This window comes from Panthera tigris, chromosome A1, assembly GCF_018350195.1.
Source record: "Panthera tigris isolate Pti1 chromosome A1, P.tigris_Pti1_mat1.1, whole genome shotgun sequence".
NCBI lineage: Eukaryota > Metazoa > Chordata > Mammalia > Carnivora > Felidae > Panthera > Panthera tigris.
The window spans coordinates 157,871,779-157,893,850 of NC_056660.1; the positions used below are offsets into that span (position 1 = coordinate 157,871,779).

A 22,072-nucleotide genomic window follows, 5' to 3' on the forward strand; every position below is an offset into this window, starting at 1 on the left:
ATGGTCAATAGGAAGAGCACATCAGATGTGGGCATGAAGTCAGCAAAGCTCAGGTCAAAGTCCTGGATATTTTGTCTAAAACAGTAAGAAGCCTCAACAAATCAACCAGCACAGATGCCTGCTCTCAGCTGTTGTTTCTAGCTGACAGATGTATGATGTTGAGGTAGGGGAAGGCCAGTTCAGTAGGCTATTTAAATGTAAACTTCCTGAATAATGGAGATATGTGGAGATGGAGATATAGATGTATAGACATGCTGTAATAGATTAGCCGCACCACAGACTACCTACATTGCCTTAAATCATGACATTCTTTGCTTCTTTGATGCTTTTTCTAATCTTGTTATGCAAACTGGAGTTTGCTCAGTTTTATCTTCAAGGAAACATAGTCAATTCTTTTTTTAAAATTTTTCATTTGCATCTCTTCATCTCGTTGCCTTCTTCTTCCTTCATCTCAGACTGAATAGTTCATTTGATTTTTACTATTCATGGAAAATAAGAATCAAATTATGAAGTTTAAGGATCAGGAACACAGAGAATTTGTCATCAGATCTCAGATTATTAGAAACTAGATGTCAGAGTTTATCAGTGAAGCTGGGAGGGCTGCTTGACTTGAACCTCACACTCCTAAAGAACCTCAGAGACAGCCTTTTGAGGTCATCTCCACGGGCAATAAAATCTGCAGTCACAAAGGTGCAGGAGAGAAAAATGATGCCTCACTGCTTTAACCCATACACTAATGTATTGTTAATACATCTTTGGAAAATTGCAAAATTAGACTGTACTGTGTATATTTCTGGTTAACTCATGGTTTAATGTAAATATTTTGATGAATCATCATATTGTATAACCCAGTTTTAGTGTTTCTTCATATTTTAAGAGAAACTCTTGATCTCTGAAGTGCTTTTCTGGATCCTTCTTTTAATTGTGTTAATAAGGTATTTGGAATGAAAAAAGAAATAACACTCTAAATACAGGTAGTACATTTAATAAATTAATGTTCCCACGTATGAATCAATATGAAGATATAAACACATTCTGGAAAGATTTGAATCAGTATACAGATGATTGACTAATTTGGTCATTAGGGGAAGCTGGACTATTGAGGCTGGGCTTGTGTGGGGAGGGTGTTATCCATTTTGGAGTGGTAGCTTGAAGCTTTAAGATCTTTCTCTGGTTCCACAGGCAGAGACAGGATACAGTTGGGATGGTCCATGGGCATGACCCAATATACATTTTGTTAAGTTTGTTTTCAAATCATTTCTTGGAATCTTTGAAGCATCTTTGACTCTAGATTTGACTCAGTCATGGTCCTACCATGTGTATAATATGTGATGTCACTCTAGAATTATGTGTACTTTTAAATAAAGAAACTGAAAAGTAAAGAATATTATTCCCCCCCAATAATATGTAAATTAAGCAGCAAGTGTGTATGAGTTTTGGTAGATTTGTGCTGTCGTATTTATTTCCATAAAAGTAAAGTCCTTTCCTTTGTATAGTAAGTTATCTACCATAGGTTTCCAAGTTTTTATTCTCTTCCTTGTAGTTCCTTATTTATATGCATGTGTAACTTCTCAGGTCCTTAACAATTGAGTACAGAAGTAGGTGTAGCAATAGAATTACCAGTTTTATTATTTGTTGAGAATGAACATGAGAATCACTGTGCCAATAATGTTTTAACAAATAAGGAGTTGTTGTTTTTTTTTTCAAGAAGTATATTGTACTTAGTGTGGTATTTCAAAATCTTTATGGTAGATGACAAACCCCCAACACAAACTAAGACTTGGCTAAAGTTAGTTTTACTTCCTTTCACCCCAAATGAACAAACAAGTTGCAAAAAAAAAAAAAACAAACAAACAAAACTATAGACAAGATCATGAATAGATGATGGAGAGAGAATATACAACTCCATACCTCGCTGAATGCCAGCAGACCCTTGGGAGAATTTTGTGGTGTCTGAACCCCACTCAGAATGAGAAATCTCCCAGATCATAGGCGCCCAGAACCAATGTCTTGCTTCCTTTTAGGCTTTGTGTAGGAGGGACTTGAGCCCGCAAGAGTCCAGCTTGCCACCATGATAGGAATTTCTTGTGCTACCTCATGTATATAGTTCTGCAATTCATTCCTTGCTGTGTCATTGGGTCTATTTGAGGTTCCAGAGAAGCAAGCAATCAGAGATCTGATTATCTGAAGGACATTCCTAGGTTTTTGTTTTGTTTTGTTTTGGTTTGAGTGGGGACGGAGTTCATTCCATCCTAACTACAAGAAGGATCTCCAAAGAGACACGGAAGCTAGTTTTCCAGTTGAGCATTGTGTCTACCAAACACAAGGTCATTTAAAATGGCCACATTTTCGGGCGCCTGGGTGGCTCAGTCGGTTAAGCGTCCGACTTCGTCCGACTTCGCTCAGGTCATGATCTCGCGGTCCGTGAGTTCAAGCCCTGCGTTGGGCCCTGTGCTGACAGCTCGGAGCCTGGAGCCTGTTTCAGATTCTGTGTCTCCCTCTCTCTGCCCCTCCCCTGTTCATTCTCTGTCTCTTTCTGTCTCAAAAATCAATAAACGTTAAAAAAAATTTTTTTTTTTAAATAAAATGGCCACATTTTTACTTCGCAACATCCTTAGATTCATTACTGGCCTTCTTTCTTCCATTTAAGCATGTGCCACTGTCTTTTATTTCGGTGTGTAATGGTTTACAACTTTTGTATTTACAGGATTTAAATCATTTATCTGTTATATTGTCTGCTTCCTGAAATCTTGATCTCATCAAAGTCATGTTTCCAAATCATAAGGAAGAAATGGTGAAAAATATTATGAAAGAAGTAGGTTGGCTGGGTTGAAGCACATGTATGTTTTATGTAATCTAGTACTTTGATAGTGCCAGATTATCTTCCTGAAAGGGGATGTTAATTCACTTTCTTTTTTACCCCTGTATCCTTTGCTTGTCAGTACCAAGTGTTAATCTTTTACATCTAGTAACACTTTCCCAGTAAAGTACAGCTTCCCCAGATATTTACATAACTATGCCACTAGTCTCCTTTGATTGTTACTTGCTTGATACATCTTTCTGTATCCTGTTACCTCGAATTTTTCTATATTTAATTTCAGATGGGTCTTTTGTAAACATGCTATACTTGAATTTTGTTTCCTATTATGTTTCCCATCTTGGGCAAGCTCAGGCTTTCCCATCTGTCCTTTCCACTCTCAAAGGCATAAAAACTGAAGCTTCAGATGCCCTCGAGGTGAATACTGACTTCAGCCTTCTGCTTACCCCTCAGGGTTCCTGCCTTCAATTAGTTTTTGATCCATGACTATTTCTCACGGGCTTTCCAAGTCATCCATACATTCAAACAATTAAAAAATACATTTTAGTCTACATTTTTAATTATTCTTAGTAAGAAGGTCAGTCAAGGTACCTGGTCTAGCATATTCCCAGAAGCTATAATTTATTTTCCCATGTGCAAATGCCTAACACTTTTACATAAGAGGCTCCTTAGGATGGAAATTGGTTTGCAATATTGACTTCATAGTATTGATTTCTCATAAATAAAATTGTGGGATGCCTAACATTGTATCAGGAAGGTAGTAGTATAAACTACTTTGTTCAGGATTTAAATCAGGAAAATCTTCCAATATTCATAGGGAGAAATGGCTGGAAAGTCTGAGAAATGTAAACTTAACTAGCAAGGTAAAAAAAAAAGTGTCTATGTTTCAATCACTTACACAAACTTTATTCTGCATCCATAACTCCAATATCTTTTGCTACTTTTTTCTCTTTATCCAAAAGTTTTCATCTTTTACCATGTTCCCAGGTAAAGTCAGGAAGCCAGTTCTCTACTCTTGGCACATGATTAATCTCGAACTTTTAGGTATTTACACATATGATTTCCCACACTTGAAAGTTCATGCCTCCCTCTGTAGAATTATACCATATTTCTTTCTTTCAATACCTCATTTCAGGTTCATGCTTCAGTGTAGGAGATTCCCGGGCTAATACCACCTGACATGTCCCTGTAGTCATCTAAACAATACCTCAGTTACAATACAAACCCCATTTTATTTTTTTTTCAAAGTTTATTTATTTATTTAGAGAGAGAGAGCAGGGGAGGGGCAGAGGGAGAGGGAGAGAGAAAGAATACCAAGCAGGCTCTGCAATCGCAGTGCTGAGCCTGACATGGGGCTCCAACTCATGAACAGTGAGATCATGACCTGAACTGAAGCCAAGAGTCAAATGCTTAACCTACTGAGCCACACAGGCACCCCTACAAACCCCATTTTATTTTATTAAAAACATTTTTTTAATGTTTATTTATTTTTAACAGAGACAGAGACAGAACGACGGGGGAAGGGCAAAGAGAGAGACACAGAATTCAAAGCAGGCTCCAGGCTCCGAACTGTCCCAACAGGCAGAGCCTGACCGGGTTCAAACTCATGAACCATGAGATAATGACCTGAGTTGAAGTCAGCTGCCCAACCAACTAAGCCACCCAGGTGCCCCCAAACCCTGTTTTAAGGTAGGCAGAGTGAATTGTCTATGAAAAGACTTAAGGGATACAAAGAATATTATTTCTTGGTTTTAAAACCGTATTTCTCATTAAAAACTGTTTTCTAGCAAACTGAGCTTAGAAATTCTTTTGTTGTTTGTTTATTTTTGAGAGAGAGAGACAGACACAGAGACAGGGCACACGCAGGGGAGGGGCAGAGAGAGGGAGACACAAATCTGAAGCAGGCTCCAGGTAGAACACTGTAACCCTCAAACATGGAAAGAGGCAGGAATGAGGTTTGGGGAACTTTTTCTAAAAGAGAAACACTCTCTTCATGGCACAAGGCTATTAGCATATGCTTTTATTTCCTGTCTATTCATGCTCCAGATGTAGGCCTGAAGACTTAGGTAGGAATTTTAGAAGGACAAACAGAGCTTTTTAAGCTGGCAAGGGGTAAACAGGTACAGATATTCAAGCTGATAAAGATCAAAGAAAAGGTCTGGTCTGAAACAACTATGCACAATTCATGTGAACCAGACAGAGCCCACAGGAGTCAGACCCTATGTCCTGCGCAAATTAATTCAACTTACACTCAGGGACTAAATTAGGGTTATTTAAACAACAATGAAAAAGTTGTTGGTTGAGAGAGAGGCTGGATAGCATTTAAAGGTTTGGGGGCGCCTGGGTGGCTCAGTTGGTTGAGCGGCCAACTTCGGCTCAGGTCATGATCTCGCCGTCCGTGAGTTCGAGCCCCGCGTCGGGCTCTGTGCTGACCGCTCAGAGCCTGGAGCCTGTTTCAGATTCTGTGTCCCCCTCTCGCTGACCCTCCCCTGTTCATGCTCTGTCTCTCCCTGTCTCAAAAATAAACAAAAATGTTAAAAAAAATTAAAAAAAAAGTTTGTATTTTTTTTATTCTTATTCTACCTTGTTCCTTATCTATAAGGCAACTGTTATGACACTACTAATTAAAAGCACTGTTTTATTTTATTTTTTTCTTTTTCAAAGCATTGTTTTAAAAATAATGTTCTATAGTCCAGGAAAACCACCACCTGGTAGGAAAAGCGTATTATTCTTCTAGTTTCAGATAACTATTTCTCTGGGTGGCTTAGCTGTTTGGATATTAAGGCCATGGGGAATATACTATTGTCTCCTCCATTTCACTGAGGACCTAGGTAGAAATAACACCTGCAGTGCTGGCCTTGCAAATCCAAATCTAAAAAATGCTGTCTAAAAAAGGAAACCTCTTAGACTTTTTTTTCAAAATACATCTTCTCTTACCCCGTTGCCTTTCCTTCTGTAATTTCACCATTACAGATCCATTCCTTTGGGCTAATGAAAGTTAAAGTATTACATTGTAACTCATTAGTCATGCTTTAGTGTGACTTTTTAATTTTTTTAAATTAATACTTAGTTCTTTATAGCTAGCTGAGAAAAGAGCTCTAAGGAGAGAGAGAGAGAGAAACCTGAACCTGGGAGAGAGATTGGCGTGGGTGGGTTCGGGAATAAGGGCAATACTCCAGAAAATACTGGTTTGGTAGGAAGCTCTGGAAGGCAGTATCTGTCACTTACTCAAGGGTGTGGTATACAGATAGCATTTGATAAATATTTGTTGACTGTGTGAAGCAGCACCTAGAAGTGCTGAAGGAAAATAGAAAATAGAACCTGGTAGAACTCAGAGACACCTACTCATCAATCTTGCCCCAGACTGGGCCTGCTAGTGCATATGTATACTTCTGTGTCATTTGTTATGCATTATGTATATATTCTGTGTGCTTGTCCTGACTGGCTCAATGTATTGTAAGCATCTTAAAAGCGAAACTGTAGCTCCTGTTCTGTTTTTAGTTCTCTTTGGTGTTCTGTGCACCATGGGCACTCCACAAATGTTGCTAACTGACAGCCTGTGCTGGCAGCTCTCAGCCAGAGGGAGGAAATAAGCATCTGAGTCATCCCAGAGTCAGCCAAGAATCACAGTAAAGTGTAATTTTCTGCATAAATATTACAGTACCTTCTCATGTTCAAAAACAAACAAAAACCTGAAGGACACATTTAATGGGAATGAACCTTAGACAGGCTCTGTTTTAGCATAGCTGTTAGAAATAAAGAAAGGAGAAGGAAAACTGAAACAGAATCTTCAGGAGTGTAGACATCTCCCTAGAAAGAGGTCAGTCAAAAATTTCAGCTAGAGATAATTTCTAAAAATACCTTTTGTATCTTCTGACTTTTATAGAAGAGGATCTATGATGGTTTTCATAGCCTGGAGCAGGGCCCACCATCTCTGACACCTCCTAGCCTGGCTACGCCCCAGCTGATGCAGGACTTAGATACCAATATCAAAAACTCAGGACATCATTATTTTTAATTATCAGATTGGAATATATCAGCATTGTACAAATTTTTTGATTTCGCATTACACTTTGCAAGTATAAACTTTTTTTTTGCATGCAATACACATGGTATTAAAGTTTCACAATTCACATCTAATAGTAATAGCAAATACATCCTTAGTGCTTTTTTGTACCGGTTTCTGTCCAAAGCACGTTTGGTGTGTTAATTCATCTTTTTCTCACAGTAACCCTAAGAGGGTGGTAGCTGTCTCCTCAGTTTACAAAGGAGAAAATAAAGCCCAGGGGGTTAAGCAACTTGCTACAGTCACAGGGACAATGGTTTTTAGGACATTCTCAGAGTGCATATCAACATGGTCAATTCTAGAACATTTTTTTTCACCCAATAACATGCCCTATATTTATGAACACTCACTTCCCATTCCTCTCTCCCTACAGTCTTAGGCAACCACTAACCTACTTTCTCTACCCATTTGCCTACTGTGAACTTTTCATATAAATGGAATAATGTAATATATGGTCTTCTGTAACTGGCTTCTTTGATGAACATTTATGTTGTTTATACTTTTCGGCTATTATGAACAATGCCACTATGAACATTAATGTACAAGTGTTTGTATAGATACACATTTTCAATTATTTTGGCTTTATACCTGCAGTGGAATTGTTGGGTCATTTGTTAACTCTATGTTTAGCTTTTGGAAGAACAGCCAGACTATTTTCCAACACAGCTGTACCATTTTATATTCCCACCAGCAGCGTGTGAAGGTTCTAATTTCTCTACATCTTGGCCAACATTTATTATGTCTGCCTTTTTGATTCTAGCCATCCTATGCCTGTGCCTAGCCATAATGTGAAGTGGCATCTCATTGGGGTTTTGATTTGCATTTGCTTAATGGCTAATGATATTGACCCTCCTTTCATGTGTTTATTGGTCATGTGTATGTCTTCACTGGAGAAATGTCTATTCAGATCTTCTGCTCATTTTTAATTGACTTGTCTTTTATTCTTGAGTTGCAAGAGTTCTTTATATATTCTTGATACAAGTCCCTTGTGAGGTATATGATTTGCAAATATTTTCTCCCATTTTGTGTGTTGTCTTTTTACTTCCTGATGATATCCTTTGAAGTCAAATCTTTCTTGATACTTATCTTCAACTTTGTTAGAAAGATACTGCTATAATGAGTTGAATTGTGCACCGCCCCCTCCTCCCAAATTCACATGTTGAAGTCATAGCCCTCATTACCTCAGAATGTGACTTTACTTGGAAATAAGATCTTTGTAGATTTAATTAGTTAAGATGAGGTCATACTGTTGAAGGGTGGGCGCCTGATCCAGTATGACTAGTTTCCCTTATTAAAAGGGAAAATATGGACTCAGGTGTGCACACAGGGAGAATGCCACCTGAAGACTGAAGTTACACTGCCACCAGCCAAGGAAGCTAGGATAGAGTCCTGGAACGTATCTTTCCCTGGTGCCTTCAGAGAGAACATGGCCCTGCTGACTCCTTGATCTTAGGTTTCTAACCTCCAGAACTATGAGACAATACATTTCTGTTGCTTAAGCTACCTAGATTGTGATAACTTTTACAACAGCCTTCACAAACAAATATAAATGTCCAATTTATTTTTCTATTTTAGTAGTTACTTCCAGATCAGAATTTGAAGTTTAATAATATACCGTTTCTTGGTTTGGAATCCTGATTACATTGATAAATTATATGCAAAATTACATTGAAATGGGCTCTGTCTTTACTTTTCCTGTGACAAATGTCTTAGGGTTTAAAGAAATTATCAAAATATTATTAAAATATATCAGTGTTCATAACCTTCAGTTGACATTTAGACTGCCTGCTTGATATTTCGGTTGCTTAACCCTCCCTTCACCCTTCTGAATAATAAAAATGATTTTGCCCAAGTCCCCCCACCTCTCCCATATGAAACAGGGAAGTAATCCTAACTCAGCATTCCTAAACTCTACTTTGTGTAAGGAACCACTCATAGTAACCCTGTTTTTATTTCTAGTGATTGGTTTGGAAATGTACAAAATGCAGTTTTGGCAATTGAAACCTAGGGAGAATCTTAATGGGGGATTTTTGAGAAAAGTTTCCTTGCTCTTGAGGAAGACACACCAAAGAAAATATTCCTTCTGCCTTCTCTGATGCAACCCCTTTTTGTCCACATGACACTCAGTCTTTCGGAAAATTGTTCACAGAGTAGACAGAATGAGAAGCTGGGTTCTCGGTGAGGTTGGGAGCTGTGACCAGACACTGTTCTATCTCTGCACTTAACATGAGATGAAAAATTTCCTTGATGTCCGTGCTAGTTTGATTCAGCATATTGATTCTTGTAGTTCAAAGCATCTGACTTACTATATAACTGTTCCTTTCTAATAACCTTCTAGTTTATTTAACTGAATCTCTTTGCTAATGTTTAAGCTCTACAAGAACTCTGTTGCATAATTGTTCTGCTTTCCTTCGTGCTCTAAACATTTCTTAACTTGTTATAGCTTCAAACATCACTAAATGATGCAGAGCATGTGTGTTGCAAATAGGCTACAGATGTAATGAGACACTGATTCCTCTGGTCCTTAAGTTGACTGGGTAGAGTCTGGAGTCACTGGAAACCTCATGGTGGTCACCTTTGTCCTGGAAACAAGCATCATCCTCTGTGTATTCAAGAGTGCTGAATAGGGGCGCCTGGTTGGCTCACTCTGTTGAGTGTCTGACTTCAGCTCAAGTCACGATCACACCGTCTGTGAGTTCGAGCCCTGTGTCAGCCTCTGTGCTGACAGCTCAGAGCCTGGAGCCTGCCTCAGATTCTGTGTCTCCCTCTCCCTCTGCCCCTCCCCTGCTCATGCTCTGTCTCTCTCTCTCTCTTTTTCTCTCTCTCTGTCAAAAATAAATAAACATTAACAAAAATTAAAAAAAAGAGTGCTGAATAAATATCATTTTCAGATTTTTGCACCAAATTAAGGTATTGTTTAGCTTATTTCAGAGTAATTAGAAAAGATATTTAATAATGCTAAACATAACGGTCACATGGAATATTAGCAAATTAAATAGGAATATCAATTAAATAATTAATGGAACCATATTCTAGTAGGATGAAGCTAGCTATATTTCTGTTGACTACGTATCCCTTTTGTGTATTATTGCCAATGACCCTAAGTTTCCTGTGAGAATTGGAAAGCAACCACAAACTCCCGAGCATTGGTTTAGAACACAGATCACCTGACTTCTAGTCTCTGTCTGCTATGGGACTGTGAATAAATCCTCCAGCCTCTCCAGAATTCATCTTTATCCATTAAATTGAGACTTCGATTAGTTGATCCATGGCAGACCAAATTCTTTATTTTGATTTAAAAAAATGTTTCTATATCCATTGATTAGCATATTTGCTGCCTTTTTATAAATACATGCTATTTGTTACTCAGGGAGCTTATATTTTTTCCTTTCATGTTATTTGTTATATATTGTATTTAGTCCTCCAAATTTTTGGTTTTCAAATATTAAATGGTAGGCAGCAAGAATTTTGAAAATAGTAAATGGGTATAGAAGATAATGTCACATTATCTCCTCTGATAATGAATAATAACTTCATTATAATTTAAAGTATTATATCCTTAAAGAAGCAACTCTGGGTAGGAGGAGAAGAGGAAGTTAAAGACTGACACATAATCAATAGCAAATTTGTGAAACTGTGTTCCCTCAAAAAGTCTTTATGAAGTCAAATGTAAAATGGTATCCAAATAAATAAAAATACCCACAAAGAAATCCCAGAATACAGCAAAACAAAATTTATTATTATTCTTTTGAGGGTAGGCAGGATTCTGAAATATTTTAGTTGTTCACTTCTTTTACCTCTATTACAAAGCCACAAGTTTTAAATGTCCTTAATGTCTGTGTGTATGAGTATGTGTGTGTGTGTGTGTGTGTGTGTGTGTGTGTGTATGTAGGAATGGGAGGGATGGGAGGCAAGAGGTTGGCAAAGAGGACAAAGAAATTATTTATCTCTATTTCAAAGAAATCTCAGGTAGACATGACCCACCTATATTTGCTACTGCAGTGGTGAAGCATTTTTACCACAAGTCTCTGCAGAATTAAAGTATTTAAGACAAAACACAAGATAACGTGTTTCACACTTAAAAGCATGATAGACTCTAGCTTACAGGTAAGGTGAGATGAGGTGATTTGACACTCTGGGGAGTTTTAAATATCTCTGATATTAAGTGCTTTGACTGCAAAAATAACTCCAAAAGAACATGTCATGACCTAAAGTATAAGGATGAGTCTATTTTTCTGAACAATATAAGATGCAGTTCTTTTAACAAAATCCGGCCCTGCGTATACTATATAATATCTGAGCACTGCGAATACTATATAATATCTGAGCACAGATGGCACCAATCATGTGGTTCACTTCCTGTTTGGGCTTCTGAAGTGCCTGGGGGAGGAGGCAGCCTAAGGCCTCTGATTATCTTTAACACAGTAGGGAGAGAGCAGCTTTGAGGTATCCTAAGATTGACATCTTCTCTGGACTGATCACAAAGACAGCACTCAATACAGAGATGTTCTCTGGCAGAGTTTTCAACATTCCAAGTGAACTAGAACTCTAACTACCATCGCATCTGTTCACAAATTCATTCATAAATTATTTATGGCATACTTATCTTCGGTAGGATACAGCCCTTAAAAGGTAATGACCCTGCAGTCATGGAGCTTACATTCTTGAGAGGGAGTTTGAGAATAATGAAACAACAAACAGAAACATTGTTTCAGAGAGTGATGAGTGCTGTGAGGAAAAGAGAAGAGGGCCCAGTCTTTAGAGAAGACACTATGTGGCTATTTTCCACTGTGGTCAGGTAAAGGCTCTCTGCAGAGGTGACATTTGAGCTGAGACCTAAATGACAAGAAGATACCAGCAGGCGAAGTACCAGGCAGAAGGGATCCTTCTTGCGCAAGGAACATGCAAGAGGAATAGTTAACAATGCCGGGTAGAATTTGGGGACTTCCAGGGACTGAAAGAAGGCCTCTGTGGCCAAAACATCGTTAGCAAGTGTAGATGAGGTTCCAGAGTTAGACCAGGAGTTTCACTTTTATTGTATCCATTGGAGATTTTAAAGCGTGAGTGGAAAGTGGGTGATTTAGTACAACTGACATTCAAAAATACAATATTGCACATATATTTCACTTCTCTAAAACCTAATTTCTAATTCCGTGCGGGTTAAACGGCACCCCAGGCGTCCCTGTTCGCCCAGGCTGTTTGCGCTCGTCGGCGGCTTGTTTGCACCCGACGTCCTGCTTTTGACAGCCACGGAGGAGTGTGTGACAGTTGGCAGGCGCAGGGAGGCACAGCCAGAGCCAAGTCGCTGCAGGGGCCAGGGCTGCGAGAGTGGAGGAGGGGAAGGAGGCTGTGGCTGCGCGCTGGGAGGGCCGATGCTTTCGCTGCGAGCGTGGCGGCGATGCCATTTCGAACAAGGGATAAGGAGGCAGGTCCCCACGAACTCGGGGCTCACTGGGCCCCTGGTTCTTCCATTCCGAAGGTTCGTCGGGTATGCCTGGATTTGACATTGAAAACAATGCTGTCTCGGGATTGGAGGCAATGGCGCGAGTAGGAGAGGCGGGACAGGCTAAGAGAGTTTCCGTTTCTCCAACCTTGCTCCGCCAGGCCTGTCCGTGGGCCCCAGCAGCTGCACCCAAGGGAGCCGCAGGTGTTGATTCAAAGCTAGGCTCCGGCAGGCCTTCTGCTCACAAACTGCGGCGCCCGCAGCCCGGGGGAATCCAGAGCCAGGTTTTGTGATCTGCCTGCATGTAGAGGCCGCGCCCGGAACCTGTGGCCTGAGGACTTGAACCCGGGCATTTCGGACCCTGCGGGGGTCCTCGCCCTCGCTTCAGTTGGCTGGCCAACGACCGCAAGGGACCACTCTGTTGTGGGCATGACCCACAGCCCCTACTCCCTCGGGCCTTGGCGAAGTGAGCAATCTGGAACCAGTCTCCCCAGGGAAACCGAAGCTTCGCATTCCGGGGAGCGACCTGCGCCCGCAGGCGCGAGCTCTGCCTTCAGATCGCTGTCTCAGTGGCACCTGTCAGCAAGGCCTCTTTTCACCACGCCGTCTTAATTAGCTCTCCACTCACTCTCCATCACATCACCCTTTAATGCTCAGCGGGACAAATCTTTTAGTCTTGTGTGCCTTCTGTGTCTGTTTATTGTCTGTCTGTGCAATGTCCACTACACGGGGCAATGGTCGTTGTTTTTTGGGCGCAGTGTCCGGCTCCGGCGCCTAAGACTTGGCCGGGCCGGCAAGCAGTAGACCGTCACATTTGCTAAATGACTGACTACTGTCCCCCAGCACTGAAGAGCTCGAGCAGCCCCACTTCCTGGAGGGGCGGGGCCTCGTCGGGCCCCGCCCACGAGGCTGCCTCCAGCTCTAACCTGCTCCTCCCCTTCCTCTCTCGAGAGGTGGCCTCGGGCGGTGCGGTGTTTTTCCCTCTGGCCTCCCTCGCTGTTTCTGCAGCTGTTGCAAAACCCGGAGCAGCGGAACCTCAGAGCGGCGGAGCGGCGCCGCCCCTCGCTGCACCTCCCCGACAGCCCGCCGCGGCCGCGCTGGGCATGCTCAGTCGACAGGGCCGCTTCAGTTCTTGGAGTAGGAAGCTTGGGCGCTTAGGCTGTAAGGAGCCGCGGCGGGGGGAAAATGGATCCCTTTACTAACGGTGAGTAGGCAGCCAGAGGCGTCGGGGCCGGGACTCTCTGGGGAGCAGAGGGACATTGGCTGTCGTGACACGCGGGGTCGGTCGGGCTGCAGTCGCTCTCCACCGTGGGCTTCTTCCCACGAGGGTTTAGGGGAGGTGGAAGCCGACTGGGGAAGGCAGCTAGAGGCTGGGGTGGGTGGGCGAGCGGGCAGAGGCCGGCGCGGGACTAGGGGCTGGCGTGAAGGTCAGTGCCATCGCCTGCCGAGGATCAGGAGGCGTCGGGTGCCGCCAGACCCGCTGCGCGGCCAGGTGGGCGAACAGCAAAGTTTGGGTTGCTTTGCGCAGAGGAGGGGAAAGTTGGCCGCCAGGGTTTGCCCCTGGAGAAGACGGGTGTCGGCCTCGGCTCTTTGGCAGGAAGGGTTAAGCCTCGGTCACTGCCAAACCAAACTTCTGTGGTGCAAGGAGAGAGGTCTCCCCTGTCCTTCCTCGAGTTGCCGGCGTGACTTTTCCTAATGGGGCGGGGTGGGGGGTGGGGGGCTTTGCAGGTTAATTTAGTGGAAGGAAGGGAAACTTGCGGAAAGGCTTGCATAGTCCTGTTCTGTGCCCAATAGGTGCCCGCCCGCATTGGCACCCTCCCCGCTGTTGCTGAGGCACTCCGCAGGGCGTTCAAGCTTCCCTTCACGGGTTTCTGATAATACCAGTGTTTCAGTCTAAGGCTCATGAAATATCAGGGGTCCGTCATGGTGATATCACAATGTGACTTGAGGGGAGAGTCAAAGCAGGAACCTGCAGGATGCCCTGCAAACAGCCACAGCTCTGTACTGAATGGACAGAATAAATCCCACCCTGGTTAAAACCGATGGCTTTTGTTTGGACCAGAAGTGCCAGAGTCACAATACAGGGGTGAGATGCGTTACCATTTTGTGGCGTTGAGTATATGGATTCCCTTTTGGGGCAGAGAGTAGGAATACTGCCAGTAAGGGAGAATTCACAGTGAAACTAGACGATTTAGTCCCTAGTTGACATGTGTTTTCTTGCGGGTGGTTGGTTACTTAAGGTAGACAGTTTGTCGCATTAATAGAAGCCAGCATATACTCCTGTTTAGGTGGGTCACTTGCCACTCAAGAGACAGAGACATTGTCCACTATATCCCAAACCCTAGCCAGACTTTGTCGTGTGCTGTGCTTCATTCATGGGACTGCGAATTACTCGAATTACTCGTTCTTTTCTCCTTGTCCTTAATTCAGAATGCTTTATTCTACTGCCATCTTCCTGTCTGTACTAATTAGGCTTAAAGATGACAACTTTATTTCTGAATTTTTTTTCTCGTTCAGGTTCTATTTGTTATTACTATTGCTCTAAAAATAGTCGGGTAAAGTTACCAAGAATTAAGGAAAATTTGAGCTAAAAGTAAACTTTGAGACCATCTAGTATTTTAGTGTAAAATATGTTTGATACAAATCATTAAATCCTTTCAAATGACTATTCCAAGGATTTTTCTTTGTCCTGGTTAGAATACTTGGAGCTTTCATGTTTGTAGGATTTTAAATGTGAACTTTCACTTAAAAAAATTCCCCACAACAAGGCTGAGTCACCCATTTGGTTAAGATTATTGCTAGCTGATGTGGTGGACCTGTGCCTCCAGAATTAAAGTACATTCTCAAGTCTTTGAACTAGGGCCTTTTCTCCGCTTAAAACATGTTCCTCTAGATGTGAATATTTGCCAATTGTCACATTTGAGAGGTGAATGGAAAGTCCCAGAGAGAAGAACAAAAAGGAAGCAGTGCTTTAACTTTTATGTAGGAAATTGGATTTTTAATCCTTTTCCTATGAGTCTTCCAGATTTCCAGAATCTGTTGGAGACAGTTTGACAGTGCATCATTTTAATATGTTAATCACTCCTTGGAAGCTTATCTAGTGTCCTTTACAAAGAAATAGAAACTACAATATCTAAAGTAAAAAAAAATTAGCTCCTAGCAATTTAAAGTGCTTTTCAGGTTTAAGCACTGGACTGGTTATTTATTTCAGAACTTTTGAAGGATAGCTGTACAATTTTCTAGTGTCTTTAAACAGGACTTGGTATAGTGGAAAGTATGTTTATCTTTGTACTTAATCCTGTTGAGTACAAAGGATAGGTACATCTAATTCTTCTCCCCTAGGTCTGGGTGTCTTGGTGTAGAGTATTTCATTATCCATTGAATTTATAATCACAGGATTTACTGAGCTTGATACTGGCTTTTATTGCACATTCATCCTCTTTTAATAAAATCTTCACCACTTTTTACTATATCCCTACATATATAGAGAGGTGTGAGAGCTTAACAAAACCATTTTCAGCAGTTCAGAACCACATAGCTTCCAATTAAAATCTTGTCAATGGTTTCACCCTCTGACCTAGAAATTTGTAAAGGAGGCACATTTAGTTTGTTTTGTCATTTTGACTGTCAGTATGCATCGATTCCAATACGACTTTCTCTGCTTTCCCAGTTTTCTGTCAAAACTTGCTGTGTGTGTGGTTCATTTTTCTTGGGCACTGCTCTCTGCCTGCTGATAATGGGTTCATTTGATGAGTATCCTATGTTAACCTGTCCAGCTAACATACTGCTGTAATCTATTTAATATGCTTACCTACAGAAAGGGCTTATAAGAAGGAATCCTAGTGCCATTAGGCCCAGGAGATATTTTTGATCTTGCCCTCGGAAGGGACTGCTGACAATTACATTGAAGACTGTATATCCAGTTTGGTTTTGGATTTTTGGTGACTTTTTATGGGGAGAAAGATGCACTGGACCAGTACTAAAGATTATTTGGCAGTAGCTATTATGTCCTGTTAGGCAGTTAGAGGTGAAACTCTTAAGAAGTAGTAATTTATATATTACCAAAAACAAAACAAAAAATTGCTGGCAATTCTCTAGGTCTTTTGATAGATGTACTAGATTAGGGCAAGTGATTATTTGGTGACTGTGTAGCTTTATTTCTCTTTATTTCTTTATTCTCATTTACATACAGGATTTGGGTATTTCAAAATAATTTAAATTCATGTTAAGGAATGTAAATGCCAAAGCTCACTCTTAGAATATGATTAAGGAGGTCTGAGGTTGGGCCTAGAAATGTACAACTTAATTTTGAGGATACTAGAAGTATTCACCAGAAGGGAGCTTTTGAGAACTTTATTAGGTAGGCAAATTCAGGATTTAGATGTGTACTGATCGAAAAGGACTTCTTTTCCTGCCGTGTATATATATATATATATATATATATATATATATATATACACACACACACACACACACACATGTTTATATATAAACATATATATAAACATACACATATATGTATATGTTTTGTGTATATGTATTTATATATTTTTCCCCTTTGCTTTCTAGTTTGTGGTATCTAGAGGATGGAGAAGCATTGATATTTTGAAGTCCCAGAACTGAAAACATAAGTTAAACAGTTTGTCTTTTTTTCTTATGAACAAAGCCCCAAGGAATCACTTTGGTACTACAACCTGGTATATGATCAAACAAGGGGGATTTACCTGTCTTAGAAATGGTTTTGTTTTTGTTTTTAGATTGGCATCCAATCAAAAATATTACCCAACTTCCAAAATGAGAAGTTGGACAACAAATTAGAAATTCATAGGCTGTAGTATAAAATTGTGATTTCATCTTTTTTTTAAATGTTTATTTTTGAGAGAGAGCGTGAATGGGGAGGGGCAGAGAGGGCGGGGGGGGACAGAGGATCTGAAGCGGGTTCTACGCTGACACCAGAGAGCGCAATGAGGGGCTCGAACCCATGAACCATGAGATCATGACCTGAGCCAAAGGAAGTTGGATCATGACCTGAGCCAAAGTTGGCCGCTTAAAGGACTGAACCACCCACGTACCCCCATCTTTTTATCTTACAAATAACACTTGTCCTATAGTTATGCATTTCTTTAAAAAAAATTAGCATCATCTGTCAAAAATATGAGCTTACCATATGTATGTGCATATATATATATATATATGCACACACACTATTTCTTTTGTGATAAATAACCATGTTGAAAGAAAATCCTTAAAAAATGGAAGATCATAGTTTCTCTATGTGATTGAAGTTAAAATATGTTTTTATCCTCTGTCTTGAATGTTCTGTTTCATTTAAGTGAAATAGAACTGTATAGGAATCAAGTATTAACATGATTTAATATTCTAGGGTTGAGGCTATAACTAGAAACTATCCAGTTTTTAAGGAAAACAGTGGAGGCGGGGGCATAGTCCTTTGCTTTGTAACAATTTCCAAAAAAGGAGTGTCTTGAGACAAACAGCATATTTTAGGAGCAATTAAAATAAGCTTGTCTACAGATGATCCTTGAGAATTGAAAGATATATAACTAGAGAGATTGGTTATAAGGAAATTACCATATAGAAAATAAGCCAGGGGTGATTTCCTCTTCAGGAGTTCATTCAAACACTGTTTTTTGAACGCCCACTTACAAGTAGATTTTTTGCTGGGCACAGTTGCAAGAAACCCACAAACCTGTTATCAGGTAATGCTGACCTCAATGAGAGAAATGAAATGGAAGAATCTAGTTTTGCTTTCATGCTAATATAAAACTAAGAAATCTAGAAGAAACAAACAAAACAATAAAACGTTAAGATAGTTTTCTAATTATGAAATAAATGTACAGAATTGTATTAAAACCTGTTCATATAACATTTGCCACCAATAAGTTCACATTTCTAATGATGCGGTATGATACTCCTGTTAAGGAGTGAAAACATTTTCAACCCTTTCTGTGAAAGCGTTAGGAAATTGAGATATGAAGGAATTTATCCAAGGTTACCCTTGAAGTTGTGATGGAGCTACATTGGGCCCATGGCTTTTGGCAGTAGAGATGAGGACAGTGTAGCCATGTTCTGTCAGGTAGTTACCTCATGTCTTGAAAACTGTAGGAAGTCGGAGCTGGAGCTAATAATACCAGTAGATCTTTCCATAATATTATTGGAGCAACCAGAGAATGTCTTTTTTCTTTTCTTTTCTTTTCTTTTCTTTTCTTTTCTTTTCTTTTCTTTTCTTTTTTCTTTTTCTTTTTTCTTTTCTTTTCTTTTCTTTTCTCTTTTCTTTTTTCTTTTCTTTTCTTTCTTTTCTTTTTTTTTTTTTTTAATTTGAGTCTCTAGCTATATACCTTTTCTGAGCATTCACAGGAAACCAGGAATGAGAATGGAGGGAAATTTTGGAGGCTTTGTGGTGGTTCAGCTCCTTGTATATCTGGTGGCCTTTGTGAAAAAAGCTGCTCATTGCCCTGGTGTTTCTGTGCAGTAAATATGACAGAAACAAAATAGTTCTTGTTCCTGAATCTATGGAAGGATGGTCAGGATTCCCTTGCAGCCTTATTTGTTGTTGTAATCCATTCGTGATTGTCCTGGTAGCACCTGTAGGACTTTGAAACCAAAGATCTTTAGGGAAAATTGAGACTTAAGAGAATTAGTGATGAAGATGAGAGAAATGTAGAGATTTAAGGTAAAGGGGGAAACTGATAAGGCATAGATTTCCAAAATGGTCATACCTTGAGCCTTGCAAATCTTTGAGAAGTTAGTTTAGTTTGGGGAGCAGGACACTGATGTATGAGGTCAAAAGATGGAGGAGTTGGGCTTGGAAGGGGCAAGTAGACAAAAGGACTGATTAGACAAAAGGAATTGAGGAGTAAGGGGATGAGTGAGTTAAGAATGGCATTTGGAAACCTTGGAAGGAGATAGAAAACATTTGACACAAGTTTAATCATGCTACATATTTCTCTCTATCATAGTCAGAAAATGCATAGTCACTTGTGAGTTAAGACTGTTCTCTCTACTGAATGTGAAGAATATAGAGCCATTGACTTCTTTTTTTAAAGTTTATTTATTTATTTTGAGAGAAAGAGAGAGATGGGCAGGAGAGAGAATCCCAAGCAGGCTCCACACTATCAGCATGGAGCCTGAGGTGGGGCTCGGTCTCATGAACCGTGAGATCATGACCTCAGCTGAAATCAAGAGTCAGATGTTTAACCTACTGAGCCACCCACGTGCCCCTAGAGCCATTGACTCTGTAGGACTATCATGATAGTAGTCACTGTTTTTTATTACCTGTTTTTGCTCCACTTTTGTACTGATGCTTATGAGTGAACAATGGACCAATTTATATTTTTAAAATTTTTTTTAATATTTTTATTTACTTTTGAGACAGAGAGAGACAGAGCATGAGCAGGGGAGGGGCAGAGAGAGACGGAGATACAGAATCCGAAGCAGGCTCCAGGCTCTGAGCTGTCAGCACAGAGCCTGATGCAGGGCTTGAACTCACAGACTGTGAGATCATGACCTGAGCTGAAGTCAGATGCTTAACCGACTGAGCCACCCAGGTGCCCCTACTTTTTTTTTTTTAATTTTTTTTTTTTTAACGTTTATTTATTTTTGGGACAGAGAGAGACAGAGCATGAACAGGGGAGGGGCAGAGAGAGAGGAAGACACAGAATCGGAAGCAGGCTCCAGGCTCTGAGCCATCAGCCCAGAGCCCGACGCGGGGCTCGAACTCACGGACTGCGAGATCGTGACCTGAGCTAAAGTCGGATGCTTAACCGACTGAGCCACCCAGGCGCCCCTACTTTTTTAAAGTCTTTTTTAATGTTTATTTATTTCTGAGAGAAAGTGAGTGCTAGTGGGGGAGGGGCAGAGAGGGAGACACAGATTCTGAACTGAGCTGTCAGCACAGGGCTGGATCCGGGACACAAACCCATGAACTGTGAGATCATGACCTGAGCCGAAGTTGGATGCTTAACCCACTGAGCCACCCAGGTGCCCTATGAACCAATTTATTTTTTAAAAATTTCAACCCTTGCATCTAAACTTGGAGGAAACCAGTTCATTGACCAAATAAAGAAAATTCAGGCTTCTAAGGGAGTTTGAAAAAACAATGGAGAAGTAAGTTCAGTTGTACAAGGCTCTTTGAAGTCTTTTCCTTTAGTGTGTATTACTGCTTAATGAAGGTCTCCTGGGCATTCCTTCCACATATGTCAAGAATGCAGTCACCAAAACAAAATTTAAGCCAGTTGTCTGGACTTTTGTGGATTGGGGATTGGACAGACCAGAGTTTTCTCTAGCCCCCTGGTGCTGTCAGGGAGGCCAAACCAGTGATCTGGGATGAAGGGAGTTAAAGGCTTCCTTATGCTTCTCTGGGGAGAATTTCATAAACTGGGCTAAAGGAGAATGACAACTACAGTGAGAGAATGGGTATTTTTGTGGGTTGGGTGTGCTCCTTTCCTTCCTAGATCTTGCAGCAAATAATGGCCAGGGCTCTGTGGTAGTGTTTCGTAAACAACTGTCTTAGGCATTCACTGTCCTAGACCAACTTTCAGGTGGGCAGGGAAGCTTTGTGGGGGGGGGGGGGGGGGGGTAATGGTATTTCTCACAGCTGAAACTTATTTCCTAAGATTTAAAATAGCTGTTAGAACAGTCATCATCTCAACAGCATTGCACCACTCCAGGGTTTTCTTCAGAGGAAAAATGCATGGTGATTAGTGGGAGTGATTGAAGAGAGATAATTGTTTTAAAGATCTTTCTTTAACTTGGTATTGGTAGTGGGATTCGAAGGCAGAAGTTGTTTGATCCTTGTCTGGTTTCTTCTTGTTCCATAATTGTCAGAATGCCCTCAGTGATTTAGGGGGGCTGCTGTGGACCTTAGAGCCTGGTGGAAGGAATGAGTATGTCCAAGATTTATCAAAATAATGTCCATGAGCTTGGGCTGCTTCCTTTTTATACTTATTAGCAGTATTTTCTCTGCCCTTTAAACTAAGTGCCAAGTACCTAAGCCCTTTGGGCCACTGACATTGTCCTTTCAGTATCTAGATTGGCTGGCTAGATTAAGAAAACAACTCCGCGTGGATGTAGTGAGTGTTAGTAGGAATAAGAAATGCTTTGCTGTTTACAACAGCAGCCTCACATTCATCTTCCTTAGTACAGGTTACTGTGAGAAGCTTGTAAGTTTTCATTTGGAGGAAGCACACAGAAAAATACTTGAACGTAGAAGGAGGGTCCAGTCTGACTTGGGGATTAGATGATAGTGTTTTGAAGTAGGTAGAAATAAGCACATGTTCACTACAGTGTAGCTAACTTTGCTCTAGTGCAGTTCATTGCAGTTCGGTACATGGTTGTAGTTTAATTAACTGCCAATTCAGGAAACATTGTTGAGATAAAAACTTGAATTCACGCATAGAAGCTTTTCTTGGCAGATAATGAAATGACAGTGACTATTGGTGGACAAAAATGTAGTTATAATCCCAGACTTTTGGATAATCACCACTATATTTTTCAGTGGGTTAATGATAGTCAAATTAACCCTCAGCAAGTTGTAAATTGATGGCAAAGTTTTTACTATGAAGATTTAAGATTATCATTTACCTTGAATTTTATCAGTCTGATGAGTCAGATGGAAAAGTATTTCAGAATTATCAGCAAAATAGTTTTTTTTCAAATCCCTCTGACATCAGGTCTAGCAAATTTATTCACCAATTGAGGTATTTTCTAGCTCAAAAGCATTCTGCAT

General features: G+C 40.6%; 1 protein-coding gene across 2 annotated transcripts in view; it reads left to right on the forward strand.

Annotated features, from left to right (window-relative positions):
- The first annotated feature begins 13,446 nt into the window (after positions 1-13,446).
- LOC102969445 (leucyl and cystinyl aminopeptidase) overlaps positions 13,447-22,072 on the forward strand; it is a 101,666-nt gene continuing 93,040 nt past the window's right edge. Inside the window, exon 1 of one of the 2 annotated variants that reach the window (XM_042990660.1) lies at positions 13,447-13,531. In XM_042990660.1, the coding sequence (XP_042846594.1) occupies positions 13,513-13,531 (19 nt within the window). In that variant the 5' untranslated portion in view covers positions 13,447-13,512. Of the gene's footprint in view, positions 13,532-14,313; positions 14,414-22,072 lie in introns of those variants that run through there. The other variant, XM_042990669.1, reaches the window with a different exon arrangement.